This window comes from Molossus molossus, unplaced genomic scaffold (genome assembly GCF_014108415.1).
Source record: "Molossus molossus isolate mMolMol1 unplaced genomic scaffold, mMolMol1.p scaffold_m16_p_23, whole genome shotgun sequence".
Taxonomy (NCBI): Eukaryota; Metazoa; Chordata; class Mammalia; order Chiroptera; family Molossidae; genus Molossus; species Molossus molossus.
In genome coordinates this window covers 18,557,052-18,584,368 of record NW_023425359.1, presented here as the reverse complement: position 1 = coordinate 18,584,368, position 27,317 = coordinate 18,557,052, and the positions used below count along the sequence as shown (strand labels likewise).

The 27,317-nt window shown below is 49.8% G+C and overlaps 1 protein-coding gene across 1 annotated transcript; it reads left to right on the top strand.

Moving 5' to 3' along the window:
• The first annotated feature begins 245 nt into the window (after positions 1–245).
• On the top strand, positions 246–27,317 carry RRP15 (ribosomal RNA processing 15 homolog). The gene is made up of 5 exons (XM_036277515.1): positions 246–390; positions 11,682–11,944; positions 14,321–14,418; positions 17,470–17,671; positions 26,269–27,317. Exons 1-5 carry the CDS (start codon positions 246–248, stop codon positions 26,413–26,415), a joined length of 855 nt encoding a protein of 284 aa, XP_036133408.1. The 3' UTR covers positions 26,416–27,317.

Genomic DNA, 27,317 nt, shown 5'->3' with positions numbered 1-27,317 from the left:
GGCCGGGGAGGGAGGCAGGAGGACTGGATCCCCTAACCCACGGGACCCAGGAGGAGAAAGCGAGATTCTATCCCTTGCGCAACTACAAGCCCCACAGACTTCTCCACGTCAAGTCTGAGGCTGCATGGCCCCGCCCCACGGGCTGCATGGCCCCGCCCCGGAACCTTGTGTCGCCGGAACTCGATGCGGAAGTTCCTTCGGTTAGCACCGGACCGGCGCTCACGGGACACTTCCGGTAAGGAAACATGGCTGCGGCCGTGCGGGACTCACGTGGGAGTGCGGGGAAGAAGCTGAAAAATTCTCTGAAGAAGAAGAAGAAGATGAAAACGGCAGCCAGGGCGGTCGCCTCGGAGCTGGAAGACGGAGACACGGACGCTGCGGGCGCGGGAGGTAACGTGCTGGGGCCGAGCCGGGCTGCGTAGACCGAAGGCCGGGCCGAGTCCGCGGGAAGCCGGGCAAGCGAGCGCCTGGGCTCCGAGCCGCTGAACCTCGGCCCCGCGCGGCGTCCGAGGGGCGACTTCGGCCGGGAGACGAGGCTTGGGGGGCGGGGGTGTAAAGGAAGGACGGAGGGGACGCCTTGTGGGCCCCGCCAGCTTCTTGGGTTACAAGGAATTAGTTGCAGGCGCCCCCGACCTCGTACAGCCCAGGCGTTGCCGTAGCAGCCAGAGCTCACGTGCCTCGGCCCCTCAGTTACCTTCTCAAGGTGACCCAGTGTTTTCGCATCTCAGAGAAGCATCCCAAGCCCTTAGCCCACCTGACCTAGCTCGGGTCATCTCTGCCCCCCTGGTCCTCACTAACCACTAACAGATCCAGCCGTCCTGACGCCCTCGTGGTTCGCCGAACACACCCACCAGGGTTTCTGCCTTCGCTGCCTAGAAGACGTTTAGGTGTGAGCATGGCTCACTCTCTTCCTCAGTTCCTGTAGCATTTTTTTTTCTTTATTGATGCTAGAGAGAGAGGAAGGGAGAGCTAGAGATAGAAACATCGATGAGAGAGAACATCGATTGGCCCCCACCTGCATTACCCCCAACTGAGGATCAGGCCCACAACCTGGCCATGCGCCCTGACCGGGTATGGGACTGGCGACCTCTTGGTGCAGGGTGGGCACTCAACCCCTGAGCCACAGGGTCGGGCTTCCTCAGTTCCTGTAAGCTCTGATCCACTGGGTGGTCAGCAAGACCTGTCCCTGGTCACCCAATCGAATGCACCGCCCGGTCTTCACTTTGTGACTTATTACCCCACTTTACTTTCCTAGCGTTTCCAAAACCATCTGACATTTTATGTTTGCTCTATGTCTCTTCCAGCTGGAATGGAAGGTCCATAAGGGTAGAGATTGCTGTATCTCCATGGCCTGAAACAGGGCCTGTTGCGTGGTGGATCATTCGCAAATGTTCACTTAAATGAGTGAATAAACCTGAACTTCCAGAACCAAGAGGAAGACACTGTTATATGCTACTGCTGACCCTAGATGCTTAGAGTCCTCCCTACCTGCCAGAAGAGTTAAGGAAAACAAGCTATTTGTTGAACAAGAATGAGAACTTTTGGTTCTGATATGTTTATAAACCTCAGTAGACTAATTCATGTGCACTTGTAAGTACTACTTGCAAATTTAGGTGGAAATTAGATTTTCCTTTTCAAGTACTGGATAATTCCAAGTTAGAGCTCTTCTGACTTCTCAGTGCATTATTGTAAATAAGGGTCGAAGGTTCTCTTGATAATATAGATCAATTATATTATAGGTTAAGAGAACTTTGCTAACAAGGAAACCTAATTATCCACTTCAGTTCAACACTTGGGTTCCATTATATTCCAGGCACCATCTGGGTGGTGAGGATACAAAGGATGAATAGATTCCTGCCCTAGAAATACAATCTTAGGAAAGATATTAAACACAGGACTGTAATACAATGGATTGAGTGTTGTTATTAAGAGGTAGTTATAAAGGTAGTTATCATGATCGTGGTCCAATTGAAAATAATGAGGATGGAGACAGAGAAATCCATATCCTATCCAGATCCAGTCTTGGCATTGCTTCCTTCTATCTTTTGCATGTTACTAACAGTATACTGTATTACTTTATTTTAACTTGTCTCTCTCCTTACAAGATACACGTTTTTACTGGTGTCAGCATTCTGAGCTCCTGTTTCTTGAACGCTGTATGCTCTGTCTCCTAGCAGAGCTTCTGCTGTTCTACGAACATGCTCTGTTTTTCCTTCACTTTCTCTTAACCATCTTTCCTGTATCCTTGAGATTTCGAGTCAGTTGTCCCCATCCACTTTTTCTTTCAAGATTTAGGCTTCTCTGCAATAGGAATAAATAATAAAGGGCCTTTTATTTACTATATTCAGCAATGAAGATCCATTGTTTGTAAGATGGGACACTGTCTTGTGGTTTAACTCAGGACTTGCCACCTAATATAAGAAACTGTTTTCTTGTGATGAAATCAGGTATTTCTGGAAAGGTGGCCCGTTCAGACAGTTGTGTATATGTGGCCTTGGAGAGTTACTACATCATCAGAATTTTTCAGATAGCAGATTCGGAGAAACTGTAAAGGCAGGAGATTGAATTTGGCTTCAGACCCAGGAAAAATCAGTGCAAATTATAGGCTTGGCGTTACCTGCTCATTTTTTCAGGAAGCTGAATGGGAGACTTATCTTTGAATTTTAATTGGATCCTAAAAATTGATAGGGATATGCCCTACCATAGCATTTTGAAAGCAATTTTCTTTAGCAAGATGCTCCTTAAGTTTCATAGAGAAAACACAGGTATAACCCTTGTGTTGCTTGAATTTTATTTTTCATCTTTTTCCTTTAATTTCCGTTGACAGATAAGAAAGATAAGAAAAGTATGCTCTTATGGGTGTAAAACTCTTAAATATCGTTGGCCAGACTGCAGAAGTTCCCTGGTTGTGTGAGGACAGGCCTGTCAGCCTTGGTGAGGACCGTGACTCTGAACTTGGCGTGTAGCACTGATATCCACGTACCCTTTCACTGCATTGGGAACTTCTCTTACTGTGCTTTTTACACTCGTCTCGTGGACCTGAGATTGTTGAGGGTAAAATGAACAGAAGTTGTATGTTATGTAAACTTGAATGATAGCAAATGATTCAGAATGGATTTTTGGTAAATTGTAATACTCTTCAGAAGGGTTTGAAATTTGATCATAGCAGAATCACAAGTGATCCTGAATCAGAAGTATATGGGAGGCAAATGCTACAGCCAGCCTTTTAGGTAATAGGTAAATGTCAGGCATTATAAGGGGGAGGGTGGCACCCCTGAGTTAAACTTGAACTGCTTAGATTTACTGAACCAGATACCTTATTGGAGGTTTAGATACAATGAATATTTGGCTATTAAGTTTGCAGCCTTTAAAACACACACACACACACACACACACACACACACTCACTCCCTCTCCCTCTCCCTCTCCCTCTCTCCCTAGTCAGTAAATCGACTCAGGTGCAGAAATGCAAACACTGGTTGATGGTACCAAGTATTATAAGGGAGGATCATAACTTCTACCTCTTAGTCATCCTCAACTACTCAGATTTATTGAACTGATGCGTCATTGGAGGTTTAGACACCGTGCTAGCTTGATTCTTAAGCTTGTAGTCTTAAAAAAATTTGTGTGGTCAGTAAATCAACTCAGGTGGAAAGAGCCTTGGTTGTTACCCAGTGCCGGGAAGTGACGGACCCTCCCTCAGAACGTGCCCATGTGGCCATGAACTAGTAGGGAGGAGTGGCCATCTTACGTTTTCTGAATTGTTCTGGTCACATGCATGAAAAAGGCATATACTTCTGATACAAGACTTCATAACAAGCTAGTTTATCAGTCCTAAGAGCTATCCCTTCATTTTTGATAAACTGCAAAGCTGTACTTAAGATCTAATAACCTAGCAGATAAATGTGCTTTTCATCAAACTGTAGCTTATAGCCTCCTTCATCATTTAAGTTACTTAAAATAGCAAAGGGACATGCCTAAGGAGTGAAGTATATCTTGGTCCTACTTGAGTGGCTTAGCAATTTATAGGACGGACTCAGCCCTGCCTGCTTCCAGGCTCCGTCTGCTTTGCTTGCCCAGATCACGCGTGTAATCACACCTGACAGTTTGTCTCATGGTAGCAATTGTTCTTTCTTGTTGGTTATTTTTATGGAAACATAGGATGGCTTCATTTTTTTTCAAAGGTCAGTGCAGCTTTAAATTTTAAAGCATTAGTTTTGAATGTCCTAAATTTAGTACTAATTGGTGGGAAAGAGCATGCGGCATGAGCCGCACACGTGACTCACAACCGGAGTGGGGACCAGCAGTGTCCCTGAGCTCTGAGTGTCCAGGGGATGTGCTTTCTTGGCCGAACCTCAGCAGGGGAAGGATCGGCTGTTCTGGGTCCCTGGGGCTTAGCTGGAAAGTCCTTATTAATTCAGGCTTTGTTAAAACATTTAATGACTATTTTCTGCATTAGCTCAGTACACGTTAGTCTGAGCTGAATCTTTGATTCAAAGCTTTGCATTGCCTCGGAAATCCACCAGCCCTATCACTCTGCCCCATTAACTTTATGACTTTGGACATGTTTGTAACTTTTCTAATAAACTTCAGAATCATCCTCGGTGGAAATAGATAATATTAGGAACTAATGGAATGTTGGAGGATTAAAAAGCGTTTTAAATGGTAGCTAGCTCTTAATATCTGTTCACTAGTTAGTATTAGCATTACGTTAACCAAGATTGTAGATACAATTATAGTGGAAGTACAATCCATTTTACCCCTCTGTTTTTCTAAATTCTTTTTTAAGCTTTTGGGATCCTTCGCTGCTCTGTCTTCCAGGTCCTCAGGGTCCTGGTCTGTCCTCCGGTTACTTACGGTCATTTATTTCATGCCTACTGTGAAGCAGTCCCCGCTAGTGCCTTCCATGTGTTATCTCATGGAATCATCTTAGCAACCTAGTGAGGCAGGTACTATTTTTATTCCCATTTAAAGAAGAAAGTGAGACGGAGGGTTTAGGTAACTTGCTCAAGATTAAGCTGTTAGAAAGTAATGAAATCGGGATACATGCCAAGTCTGTCTGCTTTTACAGTCTGAGCTCGTAACCCCCACACTGTAACTTTCTGGTCCCCTGAACTTCCCATCAGCCCTCATGTCTTGCGATTTCGGCTTCCAGGGTCTGTCTTCCGTGCTCCCTTCCTCCCCTCCACCAGCCACATTAAATTCTCATTATGTGAGTCTGCAGTAGGCCCTTCCGCAGTTTTGCTCTCCGCTGTTTCACTTACCGGCAGTCAACACACACTTTCAGAGAGAGAGGAAAGCATTATTACTGTATATTGTTATAACCGTTCTATTTTATTATTAGTTGTTTTTATTAATTTCTCACTGCACCCAGTTTATAAATTAAATTGTATCATAGGTATGTATGTACAGGAAAAAACATAGTGTGTCTAGGGTTCAGTTCCCTCCATGGTTTCAGGCATCCACTGGGGGTCTTGCAGTGTATCCCCCATGGATGGGGGTGTGTGCATGTGAGTGTGGGGTGTAATCAGCACTTAAATGTCTACTATGGATGGACTAGATACTCTTCAGAACTCTATATATGTGTGTATATTAAATGAGTACATGTATGTGTATACAAGTAGACTCATTTAATTATCACAAAAACCCAGTGAAGTAGTATTTTATCTCCATTTTTACAGATGAGGAAACAAAGGCACAGACCTTCAGAATCCTCAGACTAAATCCACATAGATTTAGTCTGGAGCAGAGACTGAGTCAGGCAGCCTGGCTTCCCTGTCCTTCCTCTTCACCACTGCTGTGGGCTCAGTGCAACTTTTATAAGGAATTCTGTTGGACTTGGAGTAGATTCTGAAAGTGTGGAGTAGGTTGAAGATTAACCAGTAGCCTTAATGTTCCCAGATGGTATTTGTGTTTCACAAGGACAACCTTAATCCAGCAGAGAAACTTTTCCAGAGGTACAGACCTGGGGCGTGTACCGAAAGCAGAAAGCGCTAGCAGTCTGGCCTCTTCCCGGGGGCTTGCGCACAGCTAGTGTGCAGAGCTTGGTTTTAATTTAGTGTGTATTCTAGTTCTCGGGTCGTATTTTATTTCTTAGACCAGCTTTTTGTAAACCAACCAGTCTTTTTATATTCAACTCTTACCCATCCAATCCCCAAATCTGTATTTTCAGCCACTGTGAACTTGTCATTTTATAAATATCTTACCTTTTGTAACGTTCTGTTGCCTTTGCACATGCTGGTTTCTTCTGCCTGGAATGCCAGTCATAATTTCAGTTCTGGTGCAGAGTATCGATTCCATTCTAGGATGCGGTTGGTTATGGATGATTTGACCCTGCCTCTTGCCATTGGCCTGGGTTGTGGAATCGGACTCCTCTGGCCTCCTCCCTTCTCTTGGCGTTCAAACCCTTGCTTGACCCTTTAAGAAAAACTTAATGTGAGCTTTGTAGAAGATACCCCCCATCAGTCACTCTTCTTTTCTGTTGCCTTTCGTGTAGAAGAACACTTACAAGTCTTACACATGTTTGCAGTTGGTTAACTCATTTATCTACCCTCCTAGACATGTGATTTCTTCAGGAAGAGAAACGTAGATTGAGTTTTCATTTTCCCCTCCTTCCTCATCATTCCCGAGTACTCAGTATGTAATATTGAGGGACCGAGAGTCTTCTTCAAACTGTATTCCAGTTCCAAGGGCTAACGACAGTGGCTCACTTTCCTGCCAGCGCTGACCGACCGTGTGTGGGGACCGGGGACTGATGGCCGGGTGCAGAGGGAGCCTGGGGGAAAGGCGGAGCAGAGGAGAAATGCCTGTGTCTGCTGCCCTGTCCTACGTGGTGGCCACTAGCAACGTGCAGCCTTTGCAATTTAAACATGAGTGAAGTAAAACGTAAGACTCAGCTCCTCTCTGTGCTCGCCCTGCCTGAGCCCTCCCAGGCTTGTGGCTGGTGGGAGCTCTGACGACAGAACTCCATGGACGCGGAGAAAGGTCTGGAGCCTGGACTCATTGCTTCCAGAAGCGTTCTCTGTAGTCCTTCCTTAGTTCCAGAGTTCTAAAATAGATTTCACGATTAGGGTTAATGTTCAAAATAACACACGGGACTTCAAAGGAATTTTTTACTTATCTGGTTCCCTTAGACCCATGCATATATCCACTTACCTTCTGCTATTAAAGATCAGTTAGTAGAAAATTTTTTTAAAAATTCTCTTTATAGGATGCAGTAAATTTTTAAGAACCAGTTCTGCTTTTTGATTTGCATCATGATTATCTTTGGTATCCTAGGAGTAAATCCTGTTTTTTCAGTATGCTGGAAGACCTCATTACATTGGCATTTTTAATTTATTTATATAAGAATCATCGTTTCCATTGGCAGTAAATGCCTGGCTCAAAACTTCTGAGCTAAAGCTTCTTTTAAAAAAATAAAATAAAAACTCTGACTTTAGAGACTTCTTCTGGAATTTTTTTTGTTTTAATCCTCACCCAAGGATATTTTTATATTTATCTTCGGATAGAGTGGGAGGGAAAAAGAGGGAGAGAGAGAAACATTGACGTGATAGGGACACATCGACTGGTCGCCTCCCGCCCGACCCCGACCCGGGCTGCGGCGAACGGAGGTACATGCCCTTGGCCGGAATTGAACCCGAGACTCATTGGTCTGCGGGCCAACGCTCTACTGCTGAGCCAAATTGGCCAGGGCTGGAATTTTTTTTTTATTGATGGGGTGAGTGCTGGTTTATAAAGTGGTGTTACAAAACTTGTCACGGATTTATCGTGTTTCCATAATATGCATGTTGTGGTCAAGCTGGGTAAGGAACACACCAAAGCAAAATAGCCCAGAAGCCCGAGACTCCTGCAGTCTGTGTGCGTGCGTTCATCAGGACGAACACTAGGTGGCAGTGTTGTAGTTTTGACGCGTCTCCAGCGGCTAGTAAAGACTCTGCTTTTCGTCCCTGATCTTCTTGAGTGACAAACGTCTAAGCCGTCATGCCTCTTTACGTTTAGAGAAATGCTTACTGGAAGAAGCGCTTTTCAAAGAATTGCGCTTTTGTTAGTACCTGTGCAGTGCTACGACCCTGTGGAATACTTTAATACACTTATTTTTCAGCTGACTACATGCCCCAAACTTTGTTTCCCAATGTACTTTCCAGGGATCACTGATCGCAGGAAGGTGCTTCTGGGGGAAACTCTGGCTCTGGAATGGGCATATAGTAGACACATGTTTGCCGGATGGAATGGTGGTGCTGTCAGCTTCTGTTTGGCGGAATTTAGATACTTTTTTTTAATGTTATGGGCATGTCAGAGCTTCAAGCCATATGCCCTCAGTTTCCTTAAATTTACTTATCATACAGGATACAGAGAGAAGGCTTCAAACTAAATATGTATGTGGCAAATAACTTTTTAAAAAGTTTATTTGTCCTTATTAAGAAATATGCAGCACATTAAGGTAGAATTATTAGGGATTTCTTGCTTTTATCAGTTCCTTTAATAGTTTTGATACCACTGACATACTTCATGTTATAAGATAGTGCTTTTTAAAAATGTGTTTTGTTTTTTGTGTTTAACTCAAGTTTATGTCATGTTCTGTTACTTTTTTGAAGATACTTCCTTTTTACCCATATGCTTGAGGTTTGGTTTTATATATGTATAAACTATTTTGTGATGTTAAAAAATTTTTTTGAACCCTGGCCAGTTTGGCTCAGTGATTGGAGCGTTGGCCTGTGGTCCAGAGAGACCCGGGTTTGGTTCCCAGTAGGGGCATGTACCTTGGTTGCAGTTTGTCCCCGGCCCTGGTTGGGTCGTGCGGGAGGCAACCACTCGATGTGTCCCTTTCATGTCGATCTTTCTCTTTCTCTCTCTCTCTCTCCCTCTCTTTTTCTCTCCCTCTCTCCTTCTCTCTCCCTCCCACTCTATCTGAACAAAAACTGAAAAAAATGTCCTCGGGTGAGGAAAAAAATTTTTTTTTTAGTAATATATCAAATATCTAGGTTTTACATCCTTTTCATTTCATGAATTTGCAGCCCTTATAAAGGTATTGTGCAGAAGTAATGCTAACAGTGTGTGTATTATGACGACTAGCTGAAAGATAAGCTGTTTCCAGCATTTCTCTAATGTATTTTTAATTGAATTTATTGGGGTGACATTGGTTAATACAATTATATGGGTTTCAGGTGTGCAGTTCTATATACATCATCTGTATATCGTATTGTGTGTTCACTCTAGGTCTCCCATCACCATTTATTTATCCCGCTGCTGTTGTCTGTGTCTGGGAGTTTTTTTGTCTTTGTTTGCTTAACCCTTTCACCTTTTTTATTCAGCCCCCAACCACCCCTCTGACACCTGTTGTCTGTTCTCTGTGAGTCTGTTCTGTTCGTTTATATTGTTCGTTAGATATTACATGCAGATTGGTGCAGCAACTGGAGAAAGCAGTATAGTGTAACCTCAAAAAACTAAAAATGGAACTTGCCCTGGCTGGTTTGGCTGTGCAGTTAGAGCATCGGCTTGTGGATTGAAGGGTCATGGGTTCGATTCCCAGTCAAGGGCACATACCTAAGTTGCAGGTTTGATCCCCAGCCCCAGGTGGGGTCACTTGGGAGGTGACCAATTGATGTGTCTCTCTCACGTCAATGGTTCTCTCTCTTCCCTCCTCCCTCCCGGTCACTCTATCTAAAAATCAATGGAAAGATATCCTCGAGTGAGGATTAACAAAAAATATATATATAAAAAAATAAAAATGGACCTGCCTTATTACCCAGCAATTCCACTTCTGGGAATATATCTGAAGAAACCTGAAACACTAATTAGAAAGAATATTTGCACCCCTGTGTTCATTGCAGCAGTATTTATAGTAGCCAGGATTTGGAAGCAGCCCAAGTGTCCATCAGTAGATGAGTGGATTAAACATAAATAAATAAACCTGGTACATTCACAGAATGAGATACTTCTTGGTCGTAAAAAAGAAGGAAATCTTTCCTTTGCGTCGGCGTGGATGGCCCTGGAGAGCATTATGCTAGGTGCGATAAGCCAGTTGGAGAAAGACCAGCATTCGCTCTTAATTCGTGGCTTAAAGTCCAGAAACCAGAGAGGCCCCCTCGAACGCGAGCAGCTGCCCTGCCTTCTCCTCCTTTCACTTCGCCCTGGCAGTGAGTTCTTGCTTCTCAAGGCTGGACGGCCCTTTAAAAGCGAAATGTGCACATTAGCCGAAATCATTTAGAAGAAGTGGGGCTTGGAGTCGAAGAGTAGGTGCGTAGTTTTGAGTGGTCAGTGGACTCGTTGGGGTGCGGTAGGGCGCCCAGCCCTGGGAGGGGGAGGGGGCTCAGCGCGGACTCCGGAAATGCTGCGCTTTGGGCTGGGGTTGCGTTCCAGTCCTGTAGGCTCAGGTGGAGTTTCTGACCTTTAAGATTTTACCTAAATCACCAATGTTGTTATTTAGCAGAGATATTTTAATATAAAAGATGGAAAGTAATGGCATTCTCTGTGTTAATTCTGAGACTCGGCGGTCTCATGATTTGACCGAGGAAAGCGCACGTTCCCCAAAGATGGCAGTTGTGGGTGTGTGGCTGAGGTTTCTGCATGCTGGCCCCCTCGGCCTTCTTTGTGCGCTCTGCTGCTTGTTAAGAACATTCCACATCTCTGCTGTAGGTGCTTTTCTCCCTCGAAGCATTTCCTGGTAAGTTCCACAGGTCTGAGAACCAGCAAGCGCCCAGAGGCTGAGGTTCTAAGACGCACGGCCCGCGCCGCCCGCTCTCCCCGCGGGGCCCCGAGCCCCGGACGCACTGCCCACACCGCCCACACCGCCCGCTCTTCGTGCCGGGCCCCGAGCCTCGGACACCAAGTGCCCGGAGCTTCTCAACAAGTTGGTGTCCAGACAAGGCAGCCGATGAGTCTTTCTGCCAGTCCTCAGAGCCAGCGCCTGATGCACTAGTTTGCGGCTCACCTGTGTGTGCATGTTGGGTGGGATTGCAGGATGACATTCAAGCAGTCACTGTGTGTCTTCAGCTCCCAGTTTGGTAGTCTCACTCGGTCGCTCAGCAGTGCGACTGAATCTTAGTATCTTGGGTACACATCACTTCATTCGATTGTTTTTTAAAAATGTTTAAAAAGCCAATTTTATAGTTATTTGCAAATTCTTTGAAAGGAGGCTGAGGCTGGTTTTTTGGGTTTTTCTGCACACAAATTTAGAATCTTAAGTATGTGGACAAATCCCTTAGAAGTTTTCTGACTTCTCTGTACCTTGGAAACTCGGCGCCATTTTCTTGGTAACGTAGTTCGTTACTTGTTTATGAAATACTCTTCACTGATCTCGTCAAGTACTTGGATGCACAGTGAAGGCCCATGGACTTGGTTGTCTCTGCACTGGCCCATGTCAGCCTCTGTCCCTCCTAGACTGCAGGGGTGGGGGTGTTGGGTTTCTTTTTTCTTTTGTGCTGCCTGGGTCCTGGGTGCTGAGGACACCATAGCCTCCCCGCCAACACGGCTGAGCCAGGTCTCTGGAAGCTGGTGGCAGGGGTGGAGGGTCCTACTTCTATCACTCTCTACCGTCACTGCAGCTGTGGTACTTGGAGAAGTCCCCACGTGCAAGAATGGTGATAGATGGAGAACTGTGACAGGGTTCTGGGGGCTGGCTGTGGCCTCGGCCACCTCTGCCTCTGGCGTTGGAGTTTAATTTTTTCTTTTCGGCTTTATAGGAAGGTGCAGATCAGAAACAGGTCACCCTTCCGAGGATGAAGCAGCAGAGGCCGACAATGAAGAAGAAGTGGATCCGTGTGACAGGGACAGTGAGAATGCCGTGGGGGCCAGCGTGGGGACCAGTGCCGGCTGGGCAGACGCCATGGCTAGAATCCTGAGCAAAAAGACCCCCGGAAGTAAACCCACCATTCTGGTCAAAAACAAAGAGCTGGAAAAGGAAAAGGAAAAGTTGAAGCAGGAGAGACTAGAGAAGAGAAAGCAGGTATGTCTTCCCGCTGTCCGCAGATTAGATGGTGTGTCTGGCTAGCTCTTGGTTCGCATCTGTCCCGGACGGTTCCTGGGGTGTTTGTTCAGTTCACATCGCAGCGTTTCACTTCTTTGTTTTCTATGGGGGGGGGAGGGTACCAAGGTTCTGTGCAGAATCCTGGTCTGAATTACTCCATGGGGTGTGTCCACCTTCTCATCACCTGAACAGCAATGGAAATGCAGACTCCCAAGGACGTGCATCCTTCTCAAGGCCAGTAACCGCCTGGGGCAGTGACCCCTGTTCCCGTTCGATTGAGCTGTCCATCGCCACCTTGGTTAGGTGCTGGACCAAGAGTCCTATTAGTTACTTTTTGCTAAAACCTACCTTGTGATAAAAATCTTTGAAGATGTCATTGTTAGGTATTGGTTGCAGTTTTGAAAACTGACTATTTCATGGGTAGATAACCTTGAATTCAGCATACCTGTGGGCAAACCTCTGATGATAGATGTTAGAGTAACACAGTCTGCTCAGTCAAGGTCAAAAGTTGGACTTAAGTTTGCTGTTGTGTATTCCAAAGATAAAGTAACAGTAATAAGATTTTTATATCCTTTGTACATGATGAAATATTTAGATGTCTAAAAGATTTGGTTACTAAAATAAATATTATTTTTTAATGTAAGAAAAATAACTTTCTAAAGATGTGTCAACAGTATAAAGTACTGATTTCCAAGAGGCACTTTATAGATGAAAATGAAAGAAAGTATTTGAATTGGTATATATTTCTTTTAAGTTCATTGTCCCGGATCTGTTTCGAGGTGAGCACTTTCCTTGTTCCGCACACTGGTCACTCCGAAAGTCTATGAAAACGGGCTTTTCCAGCGTTCCTCCTAGAAACAACGTACTCTGCCACTACTTTATAATCTCAGCACACTTCAAGATAAATCTTGACTCTCAGTCATACTGGTAACTTTTGAACTGAAAATCTGATTCTTTGTTTATTTGGCAAAGCTAGAAGGGGAGCTAAAAGTACCAGAATCCTTAAGTTCAAGCCCCAGCGAGAGTAAGGGATGCGTTTGGAAGCCAGGAGCTGAGTCTCCAGCGCTGCTCCGGGCCAGAGCTCTGCTGGACCCGTCCTGTCCACAGCGCGCGCACGGTGTGGCTGCCGGCACGCAACACGGCGGCCACAGGCGCTGTCCGTCTCTGGTTCGGATTAGTCTGTGGGAATGGTCGTCATTTCTTCATGTTAAATACTACCAGTTCCTGGGATAGCAAGTGCTTATTTCTAATTGTTACCACAAAAATGTATTTTAAAGTTTAAAAATATTTTGGATTATGCATGCCTATTATACTTTGGGTACTATCGATAATTCAGAATCCAGTGTTTTAAACTTAAAAGTAAGATTTTTTTTTAAAATTTCTGGCATAATCTGGTAATGAATTTCATGACAGTTAAAATAAATGATCTGATTTGGAGAAGAATCTTTTTCTTTAGAAAGGAATCGGGCTAATCTTTATAGCGAGAGCAGGACTTTTACTGTGATTAGACATTTTCATTAATGGGAAATGAGAGATCGGAACAGGTAAAGGAGCCTTGTCCGTGGTCCCTGTTACTGTTTTGGGTGCTCCCCAGCTGCTTGGTGTGGGTCATACTCAGTCTGGTTGCCGGTTGCTGCTCTGTGGACCTGGACCGGGACCTGGAGAGGCAGTTCTGTCACAGCAGGTGCCGGGACGTCCTGCTTGAAGACAGTGTTCAGTGAGATCATTTTACCTGTGAGGTTTCCTTATTTCCTGGCTCCCCTTCTACCTCTGCATGACGACAGAGAAGCAGTGTCTGGTTTGACTGAGCGGCCACGCGTGGCAAGGGTAGTGGTCAGATACACCGTGAAAGAAGACTTAAATGACTTGGGGAAGAGAACACAGTCACTGTGTACATCGGATGCATCTGGGTATAATGCCCTTCATTAAAACTCTGATGAGAATCCTTAATAATTCTGTCTGTGGAGGGAGTCAGTTCCTGCAAGGAAAGTGGAACTGTGTTTAAGCTTGTGGTCACCAGAGGGCAGTGTGGGTCTCCCTGGCGCTGCCGAGCAGCCGGGAGTGTGGCCCAGGCACACCTGCCTTGTCCTGTGGACCCGGTTCTGGCAGCCCCCCAGCCCTGCTGTCTGAGAGCCGACAGAAACCCCCTTGGTGCCTCCCTCATGACCCGCTGAACGCCAACCACAGGCTCGCTGAGCTGAACCCCTAAGAGCGTGGGTTTTTTTTTAAGTCCTCATGACACACTAAGGTGGAATGATTTTATTACCTTTGTCCTTATGCAGAGTATCATATCAAAGTGTGCTGCACTTTCATAAATGCCCAATACTCTCTCACGTAACCACCTTTGTACCACAGCTTGATAAGAAGCGGGAATGGGAAATGATGTGCAGAGTCAAGCCAGACGTTGTCCAAGACAAAGAAACAGAGAGGAATCTTCAGAGAATTGCCACGAGGTAAGACGGTGGCTGTGCACCCTGAAAACTGAGTGAGATGCTTTGAGAGCGATGCTCCCACTGGACTTCTCAGCAGCTCTGCCTTCTCAGCCAGCTGTGTGTTGAAGCCAACCTGGTCTCGGGAAGTAAGAATACACTGTGCTAAGTGTATATTTGGTACGAGCCTGTGTTAAATCATCCTGTTACGGTCACGGGGACAGCGTGGTCGGAATGCTCACTGTCTTTCTCTTGGGCTGGCGTCTGAATGGATGGTGCTCTACGACGATTTTTGTTTCTTGTGTTATATCTGTGGCATAACAAGTTACACACCACAGCAGCTCCATGCTGCACCTTCATTCTGCATTTTGTTTTATCATTGACAGACATTTGTGTGATGCCCTGTGTGTCCAGATAAATAGAATCTGTAGTCACTGGGTGGTCCTTGCCCACCCACCTGGAGGAATTATAGTCACCCTGAGCACACAGGTACGTCCTGTGTATTGGGGATACAGAACAGGAGAGTGGGTAGGAGCTGGGCAAGGTTCACAGAAGAGATGGCTGTGGGTTCCTACCTGAAGAACACAGCAGTGCATGTAGTGGGATGGCTTTGGCTTCCCAGCTACCTGCACTGTGTTGGTCATTTTCCAGTGCACCGGGTGCTGTGCGCTGAGGTGCTGAGTGTGATGGCTGAGTGTGAGCAGTAGGCCAGGCCCGAGGCTCGGCGCAGCTCTGACTGACGAGCTGTGTGTCCTTGGGCATGCTCCTTACTCTCCCTGTCTCAGTGTGTTTATCTGTAAAGCCAGGAGAACATTACAGCTCCCCCTAGGGTTTCTCTGAGAATTCAGTGAATTAATACATCTAAAGAACAGAAAAGTCCAGGGCTGGTGCAAGAGAGTAAGTACGGCTTCAGTTTTATACCCTGGGCACCTCCCGTTCCTCATCTTGGCCCCAGCCTTGCTGTGAAGGGTATGGGATTTCACCCTATCTGTAGCCGACTGCACTGGCCTGTCCAAGTTCTCGGACACTGACAGGAGACGAGACTTCCGGGGCAGACACCAAGGGCTTTGTACGGCGAAGCGGTGGCCAGTTTCCCGTTCCGCTGGCTCCCCTTGTCCCTCAGGGTAGCCCAGGTGCCCTGGGTGGCAGCCTGCGTGTCGAGCGGGTGGTGTTTCAGGAGAGGCACACTGGCCGGGAGTGCCATTGCTTGTGTGGTGGACCTAACAAGCCTGCCCGTTGGGGGAGACATCCCTCGTCTCTCAAGGGCGCACACTGCGCACACCGCCGGAGGGGCGGCCCTGGTGTCGGATAGCCCGGGAGGGAGGGACAGGGTGGTCAGGCCGGTGCTGGAGCGCCCCCCGGGGTTGCTGTGGCGGGGACTGAATAGACGAGGGAGTCCCCAGCTGGGAGGGCCACGTCCGGCGGTGCTGCCCAGTCGAGTGTCGCGGGAGCCGCGGTCGCGGTGTGCGTGTTCCGTGGAGCCGCACCGGGAAGTAGAGATGGGGCGGGATTAGCTTCAATAAGCATTCTAATGGCTATTATTTCACATGTTATCAATATGAAACAATTATTAACGAGAGTCTAAAATTCTTTTTCATACTAAGTCTTCAAATAGATAGTTTTAAAAATTGGATTTTGAAATTAGTTTTATGTCAGAGGAGTTGCAGAGTGTGTAGCTAACTACGTTCTAAGCTCCTTGGGTCTTACTTTCCCATTTACCCGTGAACGAAGGTCCGCAAGGCCGTCCTGGGGGCAGCGGCTGGACAGCGGGGCGCAGGCGCTGCTCCCGGTCACCGCTGCCTCCGCCGCCACGTGGTCGGTTCTGAGCAATCGATGTGGGTGTTAGAAGTAACTCTTAGTTCTAATTGCACAAAGGTTGATTTAGAAAGGCCAGAGCTAAAAAACAAACAGGTCCCATATCAACCCATATATATGGATTATCTTAATGAATTCATAAACTTTGTTCATTCACCGAAGCGGGTGTGCATTTTTCAGAAGTATCTCCCCCTCCGCTGTTGCCATGGGCATGGCTCCTGGGGGCCTGCCCCTGTCCTGCGCAGTGCAAACCCGTTGTCCTGTGCTCGGACTGCAGACTGCAGTCTGGTGCAGCTGCTCACTGCACTGCCCCCCCTCCACCTCCAGGGGCGCGGTGCGGCTGCTCACTGCACTGCCCCCCCTCCACCTCCAGGGGCGTGGTGCGGCCGCTCACTGCACTGCCCCCTTCCACCTCCAGGGGCGCGGTGCGGCCGCTCACTGCACTGCCCCCTTCCACCTCCAGGGGCGCGGTGCGGCCGCTCACCGCACTTCCCCCTTCCACCTCCAGGGGCGCGGTGCGGCCGCTCACTGCACTGCCCCCCCTTCCACCTCCAGGGGCGTGGTGCGGCCGCTCACTGCACTGCCCCCTTCCACCTCCAGGGGCGCGGTGCGGCCGCTCGCTGCACTGCCCCCCCTCCACCATCCAGGGCGCGGTGCGGCTGCTCACTGCACTGCCCCCTTCCAACCTCCAGGGTGCGCGGTGCGGCCGCTCACTGCACTGCCCCCTCCACCTCCAGGGTCGCGGTGCGGGCCTGCTCACTGCACACTGCCCACACCTGTACCACCTCCAGGGGCGTGGTGCGGCCGCTCACTGCACTGCCCCCTCCACCTCCCGGGGCGCGGTGCGGCTAGCTCACCGGACCGCACATGCCCCGCCCCCATCCACCCTCCAGGGAGCGCGGTGCGGCCGCTCGCTGCACTGCCCCCCCTCCACCTCCAGGGGCGCGGTGCGGCCGCTCACTGCACTGCCCCCCTCCACCTCCAGGGGCGCGGTGCGGCTGCTCACTGCACTGCCCCCTTCCACTCCAGGGGCGCGGTGCGGCTGCTCACTTGACACTGCCCACCCCTCCACCTACGGGGGTCGCGGGTGCGGCTGCTTCACTGCACTGCCCCCCTCCACCTCCAGGGGCGCGGTGCGGCTGCTCACTGCACTGCCCCCCTCCACCTCCAGGGGCGCGGTGCGGCTGCTCACTGCACTGCCCCCCTCCACCTCCAGGGGCGCGGTGCGGCTGCTCACTGCACTGCCCCCTCCACCTCCAGGGGCGTGGTGCAGCTGTTCAATGCCGTGCAGAAGCATCAGAAGAATGTTGACGAGAAGGTGAAGGAAGCTGGAAGCTCCATTCGCAAGCGCGCCAAGTTGATGTCCACAGTCTCCAAGAGAGATTTCATCAGCGTCCTGAGAGGGCTGGAGGGCAGCGCCAGCGAGAAGAGCTCAGCCGGAAGGAGCCCCAAAGCCGCGCAGGTGAGGCTGCAGGACGGAGACGTCCGCTTTTACGCCGAAGGGCTTGGGGTGAGGTGCACACTGGAATTACAGTGTTTTCAGGTTGCATCGTGATTTCTCGTGCCCACAGCCTAACTGAATTTGGATCCCTAAGTGCCGGTTGGTTGATTCAGGCTGGAGATGGCCAGTGATGGACATCATACCCCTGCTCTCAGAGAGCAGGGACACCAGAGGCAGGCCGTCGAGAGAGGGAGAGGTCCTGCCCTCGGTGCATCTGGGAGAGTAGACCTAAGGGAGTCGGACGGCCGCAGTCTGGTTGTTGACCCCCAGGTGCTCGTGGTGGAGCGGCTGCTGCACTGGGCGGAGGCGGAGCTGGGGAGGAGTGCATGTCGGCCTTGGGCCAGCCGCTCAGTGTAGGTGGGAAGTGATGACCCCAGACGCTATATTCTCCATGGTCTTCGGCCTCGTAACTGGTAACTGTGCTGCTCTGGCCCTTCTGACCCGAGGACCCCACTAGTTTCCTTTTTAATGTCCCAGGTGAAAGGTTCTGAAATGTGCTTTAATTTCAGAAGGACTATTTTTTGTTTTTGTTTTTTTTAAATAAAAGCAAAATACATAGTTGTTTTGGAGGCTCGATTTCTGCTGCCATCAAGGTACTTCAGTTGGGAAGTGGGAGTTTCATCACGGTGTGTGTGTGTGTGTGTTGTGGGAAAACAATTGAAACCCTGGCAAGAAAGCCCTGGCCAGTTTGGCGCAGCGGTTAGAGTGTCGGCCTGCGGTCCAGAGAGACCCGGGTTCGGTTCCCGCTAAGGGCACGTATCTTGGTTGCAGGTTGTCCCCAGCGCTGGATGTGTCGTGCGGGTGGCAGCCACTCGATGTGTCCCTTTCACATCAATGTTTGTCTCTTTCTCTTCTTCTGTCTCCCTCCCACCCTATCTGAACAAAAAAATGAAAAAATGTCCTCGGGTGAGGATTAAAAAAAAAAGAAACCCTGGCAAGAAAAGCCCTCAGGAATTCCATGCCAGCCTGGGGTGAAGTACTTTTCAAGTTCCTTGATTTAGTTGCTGGTTTACTTAATTTTGTCAAAAGGTTAAGAACTCAAATAGTGTATTTATATAACAAAGGTGCTCACGGCACTGAAGTTTTAAAATGTTCATCGGGCCATAGCCTGTTTGCTCAGCAGTAGAGCATCGGCCTGTGGACCAGTGAATCCCAGGTTCGGTTCCAGCCAAGGGCACGTACCTGGGCTACGGTTCATCCCCAACCCTGGTTGGGGTCGTGCAGGAGGCAACCAGTTGATATGTTCCTCTCATGTTGATGTTTCTCTCCCTCTCTCTCTACCTGAAGATAAAAAGAAAAATATCCTGTGAGGATTTAAAAAAAATTAAAATAAATAAAATATTCATTAGAAGGAGGTATAAACCCACGAGCGCGATGCTGGGGCTCTGTGCTTCCAGGAGAGAGGGGGCTGTGTCCTCACTGGTGCCACTTCCCTATAGGGACGGGGGACCCCCAGCGGCATCGCCCGAGGAGCTGGTGGGAAACCAGACAAGAAGCAACCTCTTCGTGGCACGGTGACCCTCTGCCCACTCGTGCTTAGGAGTGAGTGGCCTGCTAGTGAGCTGATTAATGTTCTGCTGGGAGCCCCTAAGCTCAGAATTGAGTCTAGTTGGTTCGGTTTGGGGGAACGCCCAAGTGTCAGTTTCTGTGGTGTGTCTTTCTGGAGAAGAGTCCTGCAGTCGGCCGCCTTGACTCGGGAAGGGAACCACCGCCTGCACGCGGGTCACTGGAGGGAGGTCGTGTGGACCGCGGAGAGGGGAGCACGCACCGTGTGCTACTGACGAGTTGAAGCCAGACTTTGTGCAAGGTTTCCACTGGTTTGAAGTTGCCAGTAGATCACTGTCAGCTATTGTTGGTTGTAATGAAACCACAATAATAATTTGCAGTAAAGGAAAACGCTAGCTAGCTTCTGTTAGAAAGGATTTCCTTGGTGTTCACAGGACAACAGATTTCAACAAAAATCGCTAGGTTGAAAAGTTACTGGAAGAGACTGGGTATTTAGTTTTTCTGCTTTTGTGATATGAGCACTTTAAATGTCAGACACAGACATAAGTTAGGGGGTGCTTTTCTCATCATTCTCATAAATGGCACCATGTCATTTCTTCAGAGCTGAGTGTTCAGCGGTGGGAAAGCTTTTGAAACACCTGCTTCTCTGTTGTCTCAGTAACGCTCAGCTCGGCTCAGGCCACACTCCTGGTCCGTAGACTTCTGAGCCTGCTCCAAAGGACGGAGCTGGGCACGGAGGGACGCCGCACTGGTCCCTGGGAGGTCCCCCGGGTTCGCGGGACTTCGTGTCTGATGGAGCTGGGCCTGGAGGGCGGGCGGGCCGAGGAGGAGGCTGTCCTGAAGCTGCCCCTGCGTGGCATGGAGACAGCGTGGTCACTGTCACATAGGAGCTGCTCCGACAGGAATGTATGGAATCCTGACTTTGTAAATAACTCAGCTTAATGTTTGTTTACTGCGAATGCCCAAACAGATTCGAGTTTAGACAAAAGGGAGACTCCCAAGTTTGAAAGGAGGGTGGGAATGGTGGTGGGAATACAGGGAAGCCGGCTTCTCACTGGGTCACTTCCCGACCAGGCTGTTGTTGACTTGGAACGCAGGGCGGGTGTGGGTGCAGCTCGGCGGCGGTGGCCCTCAGTGCACCTGTGTCGGGCAGCGTGGTGCGTGCAGCCCTTGACCTGGGGGAACAGGTAGAAACAAAGACTAGAACCAGTTACAGGGCAGCGGTAGAGATCTTCAGTCACTGCCCAGACACAGGGGACAGTGTCAGCATCTCGATCTTTGCTCCGAGGGTGAGGACCCTACGTAGTTCTCTTCTAGTGGGCTGGGACCTTAGGAATGGCCCCCGTGACTGGGAAACTAGACGTGGATCTGGGGACTGTCCGCAGAGTTCACAAAACCAAAGGCAAAGTGGTGGTTGCTGGGCATCCCGTCCCAGGAAAACAGTGAAGAGGGACTGGACGAATCGGTGAGGGAACAGAGAGGCGGAGTGGTCAGGACACTCAGGAATGCGCACCAAGAGTCTGTGAGAATCGGAGAGGCTGGGTTGTAGTTGATGCGGGGTCTTCCGTAGAACCTCGAACCGGAAGGTTCCGCCTTGGAAATGCTCGGCCCTTGATGGTCACTGGGGAGTTAGATGTCCTGCGTGGCCAGGACTCACCGATGCACTTTTTCCATTTCTGAAGACTTGGCCTGCGTTTCGCTTCTGTTGTTTTCTACCAGAATGCGTGTTTAGAAGAGGGATTCCCCACATGTCCGGGTCCACTTCACAGGCCAGATCCCCAGATGGGTCCCCCAGTTGTGGGGGAGCTTGCTAGCGACCATACGGTTGCAGATAGCTTCCTGAGAGTTCGCAACAGCAAGGTCGTAAGATGCTTTTAGCCAGAGTTCAGAACCTTTTTAATTTAGGTGAAACTGAATTCAAGTGAAAACTGAACATTCTTGCTGAAGAAAGGAAGGAAATAAAGTATTGCTGGTTACTAAATATAGATGAGATTATGCTGTTTATATTTTTAGGATTTGACTTGAATTTTCCCCCTTTAGACCTGCAGTGAGGGGGAGCGCTCGTTATTTGGTGTTGGCTAATGAGCAGTCCCAGCCTGTTCCAGTCCCTCTGCAGTAGCTGCCAGTGTGTGTTTGAGCCCGAAATGGCAGCTGATTAACATTTTTAAGGGTTGTCTTCATCTTTCAAATCGACACAGACGCTTCTGTGTGATCTTGATTAAATATTTGTATAAAACCAGGCCAAGGAGGGTGGGGACTATTTTGTTTCCTTGCCTCATGTGGTTCTCGTTAAGTTTTTGCATTTAATCAGTTTTACAGCTCGGTTGCTGTGGGCACGGAGGGCTGTCCTGTAGGTCGCTCTAGGTCACTGCGTCCATGCGGGCAGCGGTCCTGGCGGCTCCACAAGCTGCTGGATCGTGAGGGCTTCTGTCTGTACCTCGGTAGTGATGCCCTCCACCCGACTGGGGGCGATGCCTGCCCTCCCGTGCACCGTGCTGCAGTGACCCCTCCACCCGACGGGGGGCGATGTCCGCCCTGCCGTGCACCGTGCTGCAGTGACCCCTCCACCCGACGGGGGGCGATGTCCGCCCTGCCGTGCACCGTGCTGCAGTGACCCCTCCACCCGACGGGGGGCGATGCCCGCCCTGCCCTGCACCGTGCTGCAGTGACCCCTCCACCCGACGGGGGGCGATGTTCGCCCTGCCCTGCACCGTGCTGCAGTGACCCCTCCACCCGACGGGGGGCGATGTTCGCCCTGCCCTGCACCGTGCTGCAGTGACGCCCTCCACCCGACGGGGGGCGATGCCTGCCCTCCCGTGCACCGTGCTGCAGTGACGCCCTCCACCCGACGGGGGGCGATGCCCACTCTGCCCTGCACCGTGCTGCAGTGACGCCCTCCACCCGACTGGGGGCGATGCCCACTCTGCCCTGCACCGTGCTGCAGTGACGCCCTCCACCTGATGGGGGGCGATGTCCGCCCTGCCGTGCACCGTGCTGCAGTGACCCCTCCACCCGACGGGGGGCGATGTCCGCCCTGCCGTGCACCGTGCTGCAGTGACCCCTCCACCCGACGGGGGGCGATGTCCGCCCTGCCGTGCACCGTGCTGCAGTGACCCCTCCACCCGACGGGGGGCGATGCCCGCCCTGCCCTGCACCGTGCTGCAGTGACCCCTCCACCCGACGGGGGGCGATGCCCGCCCTGCCGTGCACCGTGCTGCAGTGACGCCCTCCACCTGATGGGGGGCGATGTCCGCCCTGCCGTGCACCGTGCTGCAGTGACCCCTCCACCCGACGGGGGGCGATGTCCGCCCTGCCGTGCACCGTGCTGCAGTGACCCCTCTACCCGACGGGGGGTGGGGGTGGGGGGCGACGTCTGCCCTGCCGTGCACCGTGTGGTTAGGGGTGACTGTGCAGTCACACTGGTGGGTCCCCGGCATTGCGATCAGAATCTCTGGAGGGCTTTTCACAACTGATTGCTGGGCTCTGCCCCTCTGGACTGGGGCCCGAGAGTCTGAGTTCCTAGTAAGTGATGGGGATGCACGGGCCTGACCGGGACACACTTGGAGGAAGACGGGGACTCAGGACTGCTAACAGCACACACAGCCCAGGAAAGCTTCGTAGTGTCGCTCTGTGCTGGACAGGCGAGAGAAGCTTTGTCCATCCCGTCATTGCTCTTGGTGCGTCTAACACAAGCGCACGTCGTAGCTGTCTCAGGACAAGCGAGGAGAGGGTCGTCTCAGCGTTTTAGTTGAAGTCTCCCTGTTGCTCCTGCTTTCTTCCTGACCTGCACCCTCCCTTCCCGCAGTTTCAGTGACCCATGGTGACTAAGGTCCAGAAATGCTGGCTGGAAGGCCCCTCCTCACCACGTGGGCACGGGCCTCACACGCGCTTTCTCCGGGGCCGTTGTCCTTGCTCTGTTCTGGTGGCCATTTCTGCCGGCCTCTCGCCACATTCAGGGCATGAACTTTGCCCTAAACAGTGTGTACAGAATTCGGCGCTGTCTCAGTTTCAGGCATCCACGGGAGTCTCGGAACGTATCCCCGAGGATAAAGCTGCTGTGCTTGTTTAAGGTTTTGTCCCCGCTCGTCCCTCCCTCCTTCCTTCTGGTGCCCGTGGCCTTCTTCGTGCCACCCAGTAGGGGAGGGACTCAGAGCCCAGCAGAAGGGGCTGGCTGTCAGCCCAGCTCTCCTGTGGGGACACTGCACTGGGGACGGTGACGTGGGGTCTGCCGCTCCCGGGCGCTAGCATGTTGATAGCATGTTGGATGTAGTTAGCTAAGCATGGAGGCTACCAGGGACTGCGTGTTCACATGTGAACACAGACGTCGGTGTCAGGACAGGGCTTGGCCCGTCAGTAGTGTGGGACAGGTGTCCAGTGCTCTGGAGTTCAGCTCAGAGCGATGCAATGGCAGGACAGGTGTCCAGTGCTCTGGAGTTCAGCTCAGAGCGATGCAATGGGCAGGACAGGTGTCCAGTGCTCTGGAGTTCAGCTCAGAGCGATGCAATGGCAGGACAGGTGTCCTGGCCTCTGCTTCTCAGTGGGCTCTGCTCACCGGCCGGAGGGGAGAGGGGGCTGGCAAAGACAGCTTGGGTTGAATCAGGGAAAATGGCCTTGTATCCCTCCAGTTGGGTAACTGGATCTAATCCGAGCAGAAACCGTGTTAGGGGCGCGGTTTGATGTGTAGGAATGAGGGGTGGGGTGGCGCTAGCTCCCCCGTGGAGCCTCCTAACTGGCCTTCCTCCTCCTTTGCTGCCGAGGCCTGTGGCACGGGGCTGTTGTGGGGCCGTCTCCACCCAGCACAGATGGTTCTCATTTGTTTCTGTGTGTTGGTTTGTTGGGTACTAAGTGCTGTTCGCCGTCCTGCGTGTTCCGCAGCCTCTGCTCATGTTCGCACGCCGTCCAGGCCGCAGGCCGTGTTTAGGCACCAACCCTGCTTCAGTCTTCTATCCCAGGAAGGCAGGAGGAAGGACAGGGGGACATTTTCCTTTGTCATGGCATCCTATTTTTTTTTTTTTAATTCTTTTCTTTATTGATTTTAGAGACAGAGGGAGAGAGAAAGAGAGATAGAAACATCGATGAGAGAGAACATTGATCAACTGCTTCCTGCATGCCCCCCATTGGGGATCTGGCCCACAACCTGGGCACGTGCCCTGACCAGGAATCGAACCGGCAACCTCTTGGTGCATGGGTCCACACCCAACCACTGAGCCACACCGGCTGGGCAGCATCCTATTATTTTAAATGTTAACGATTGTTTCAGTGCTGTGTCTGTCTTTTTTTTTTTTTTCCTTTATCCTCACCCAAGGATATTTTTTCATTTATTTTCAGATAGAGAGGGAGGGGAAGAGAGAGAGAGAGAAACAGCCTGTGAGAGAGAGACATCAGACTGGCGGCATCCCACACAACCCTGACCAGGGTTGGGGATGAACCACAACCGAGGTACGTGCCCTTGACCAGAATCCAACCCGCGACTCATTGGCCCACTGGTCGATGCTCTACCACTGAGCAAAACTGGCCAGGGCAGGGCTGTGTCTTTTAAATTAAAAGGTAGCTTCAACAGAATTAAGTAAGTAATGTCTTGGAACCCAGCAAATGTCTAATATCTTTTCTCTTCAAAATTGCTTTTTTAGCCCTTGCTGGTTTGGCTCAGCAGTTAGAGCATCAGTCCATAGACCAAATGGTCAAAGATTTGATTCGGTCCAGGGCACGTACCTGGGTTGCAGGCTTGATCCCCAGACCCAATTGGGAGGCAACCACTTGATGTGTCTCTCTCACTTTGATGTTTGTCTCTCTCTCTGTCCCCCTCTCTAAAAATCAATGGAAAAATATCCTTGGTTGAGGATTAACAGAACAAAACAAAAAATTGCTCTTTAGCCCTGACCAGTGTGGCTCAGTTGCTTAGGTGTCATCTCATGCACTGAAGGTTGCTGCCCCTGGTTCAATCCCCAGTCCGGGCACATGCAAGCCAGGGTTTGGGGCTCAATCTCTGGAGGGGGCGTGCAGGAGCAGCTGACAGGCATTTCACTCTCATGTCGATATTTCTCTCTCTCTCTCTTTCTGTCTCTCCCCCCATTCCTCTCTCTAAAAATCAATTAACATTTTTTAAAACAAAAATTGCCTTGTAACCCCTATAAAGATAATTTTCTAACCTGATGTCATGGGATCGTGCATATTTAGGGAGATTTTTCCAACACTATACTTCTGTGAATGGAATAAATAGAAAAGCATTGACTGTTAGCTCTGTGGAGACAGGAACTTTGTTTTGAACAATGCGTGATACACAGTTCTCAGTAAGTAATTGTGGAATGAGGGAAAGAAATCCCCGAGTTTGTAGTTCTACATTTGTTGTATTATCTAGTTGATACCACAAGGTGGTGCTGTTGTACCATGAAATGAGAGGTGGTCCTAGGCCTTTATATGTGTAGTTTTACATAAATCCTATGAAGAAATAAATGAATTGACTGCCTCTGCTTATTGCTGCTCTTTTATTTATTTATAATTTTAGCATGTGACTAGTCTTCTGATTGCATGATTAGGTCAGGCAGTGAGATCATAACATTTGGTTCACATTTGCATCGACTGTTAAATGAGATAGCATCTGTGAAAGCCCAGCACCGCGCCAGCCAGCTTCCTTTCGCTCCTTTACTTTGGGTTAAAGCCTTTATTAAATTTCTGTTTGTCTTAAAATAATTTATCAAAAGTCTTCTAATAAATTACCTGTGAACTGGAAATAATATTGTAAGACTGTTTGGTCAAAAGATTTTAAAAATTATACCAAGCCTAGATCTTACTATGTTTTCTCCCCATTGCAAAAGAAAAAAAAATTATTTTGCTTCCACGTTTCTTCTGTGAGGTTAAACTATTTTATTAGCATACAGCTCTGTTACGTATTTCTGCATACATGATCACAGTGTGTGAGTAAAGCCAGTCTAGACTTTGTTTGGTTTTTCTCCCATTTAAAACGAAGTGTTGACAAGTTGTTTTGTGGCCTTTCTCAGCTTCCCTGTGATTGAATTGGCTTTTGAATGCTTTGATTCTGTGGTTGTCCTCAGGCTGAAGCCAGTGAGGAGGGTCCGGGATGGACCATCCTTCGCGACGACTTCATGATGGGCGCGTCCATGAAGGACTGGGACCGAGCGAGCGACAGGCCGGACAGCAGCCCGCCAGCGTCGGGCAGTGAGTCCGACGCCCAGAGCTAGGCCCGCGGGCAGCACCGCGCGCTGCTCCCGAGAAGCTTGTGCTCCACCCTGGGGACTGGTCGGGACCACGGCTGGGGAAGCCGCAGCCACGGACTGTTTTCCACCGCGAGGTCGCCCTGTTCGCGTCAGCTTGCACACGTACGTGTTCAAACTTTGTATAACTTTAAGCATTGTTCCTCAAAACATTAGTAAGAAGAAAGTTGTTTACTCGTCCAGCGAGATGCTGATTTGCCACGATCGTTGGTTTAGTGTTGGTCATGGGTATTGGTTTTGTTTAGTGTGACCAGTGTCCTTCATGCTTAAAATGAACTCCTTGAAGTTAATATGGTTCAGTGGACAGACCGTGTATGATTCACAGTTTTGGGGGGCAGGGTTGGTGTTTGTTTTGGTGAGCTACTGGAAACTTATGTTGGAAAATTAAAAATCACAGTGTTAACTATTTTGAGTGATTTTATTGCTTTAAATATTCTGGCAAAAGTGATAGAAGAAATGTATCAAATCCTTATTTATATTACTTCCTTTTATATGCTAAGTAATAAATATAAACGACGACTGAAGATATTTCGAGTGTTGGTTGTTTTTGCTCTCGTGTTTCACTTCTGCGACAGGCGTGTTCTTAGCAAGCACATCTGACGCGCCCTCGTCCTCCGTCTCTGGACTGAGTTACGTCCCTTCCCTCCCACGTCGACTGAGCGGGGCAGGGGGGGCGGGGGGCTGTCCCCGGTGGTCTGCACCAGAACGCAGTGTCTGATTTGAGGCTCGGTTCCCTGCTGTTGCCGTGAGGATGACGAAATTCCGTGACAGCCCGTGTCCTGCCGTCAGGTCGAGAAGACAGAGGCCGTGTGTCACTCCGTCATCTCTGAGGCTGCACCCCGAGCCGGGGTAGGGAGCTGCTGGTAGGC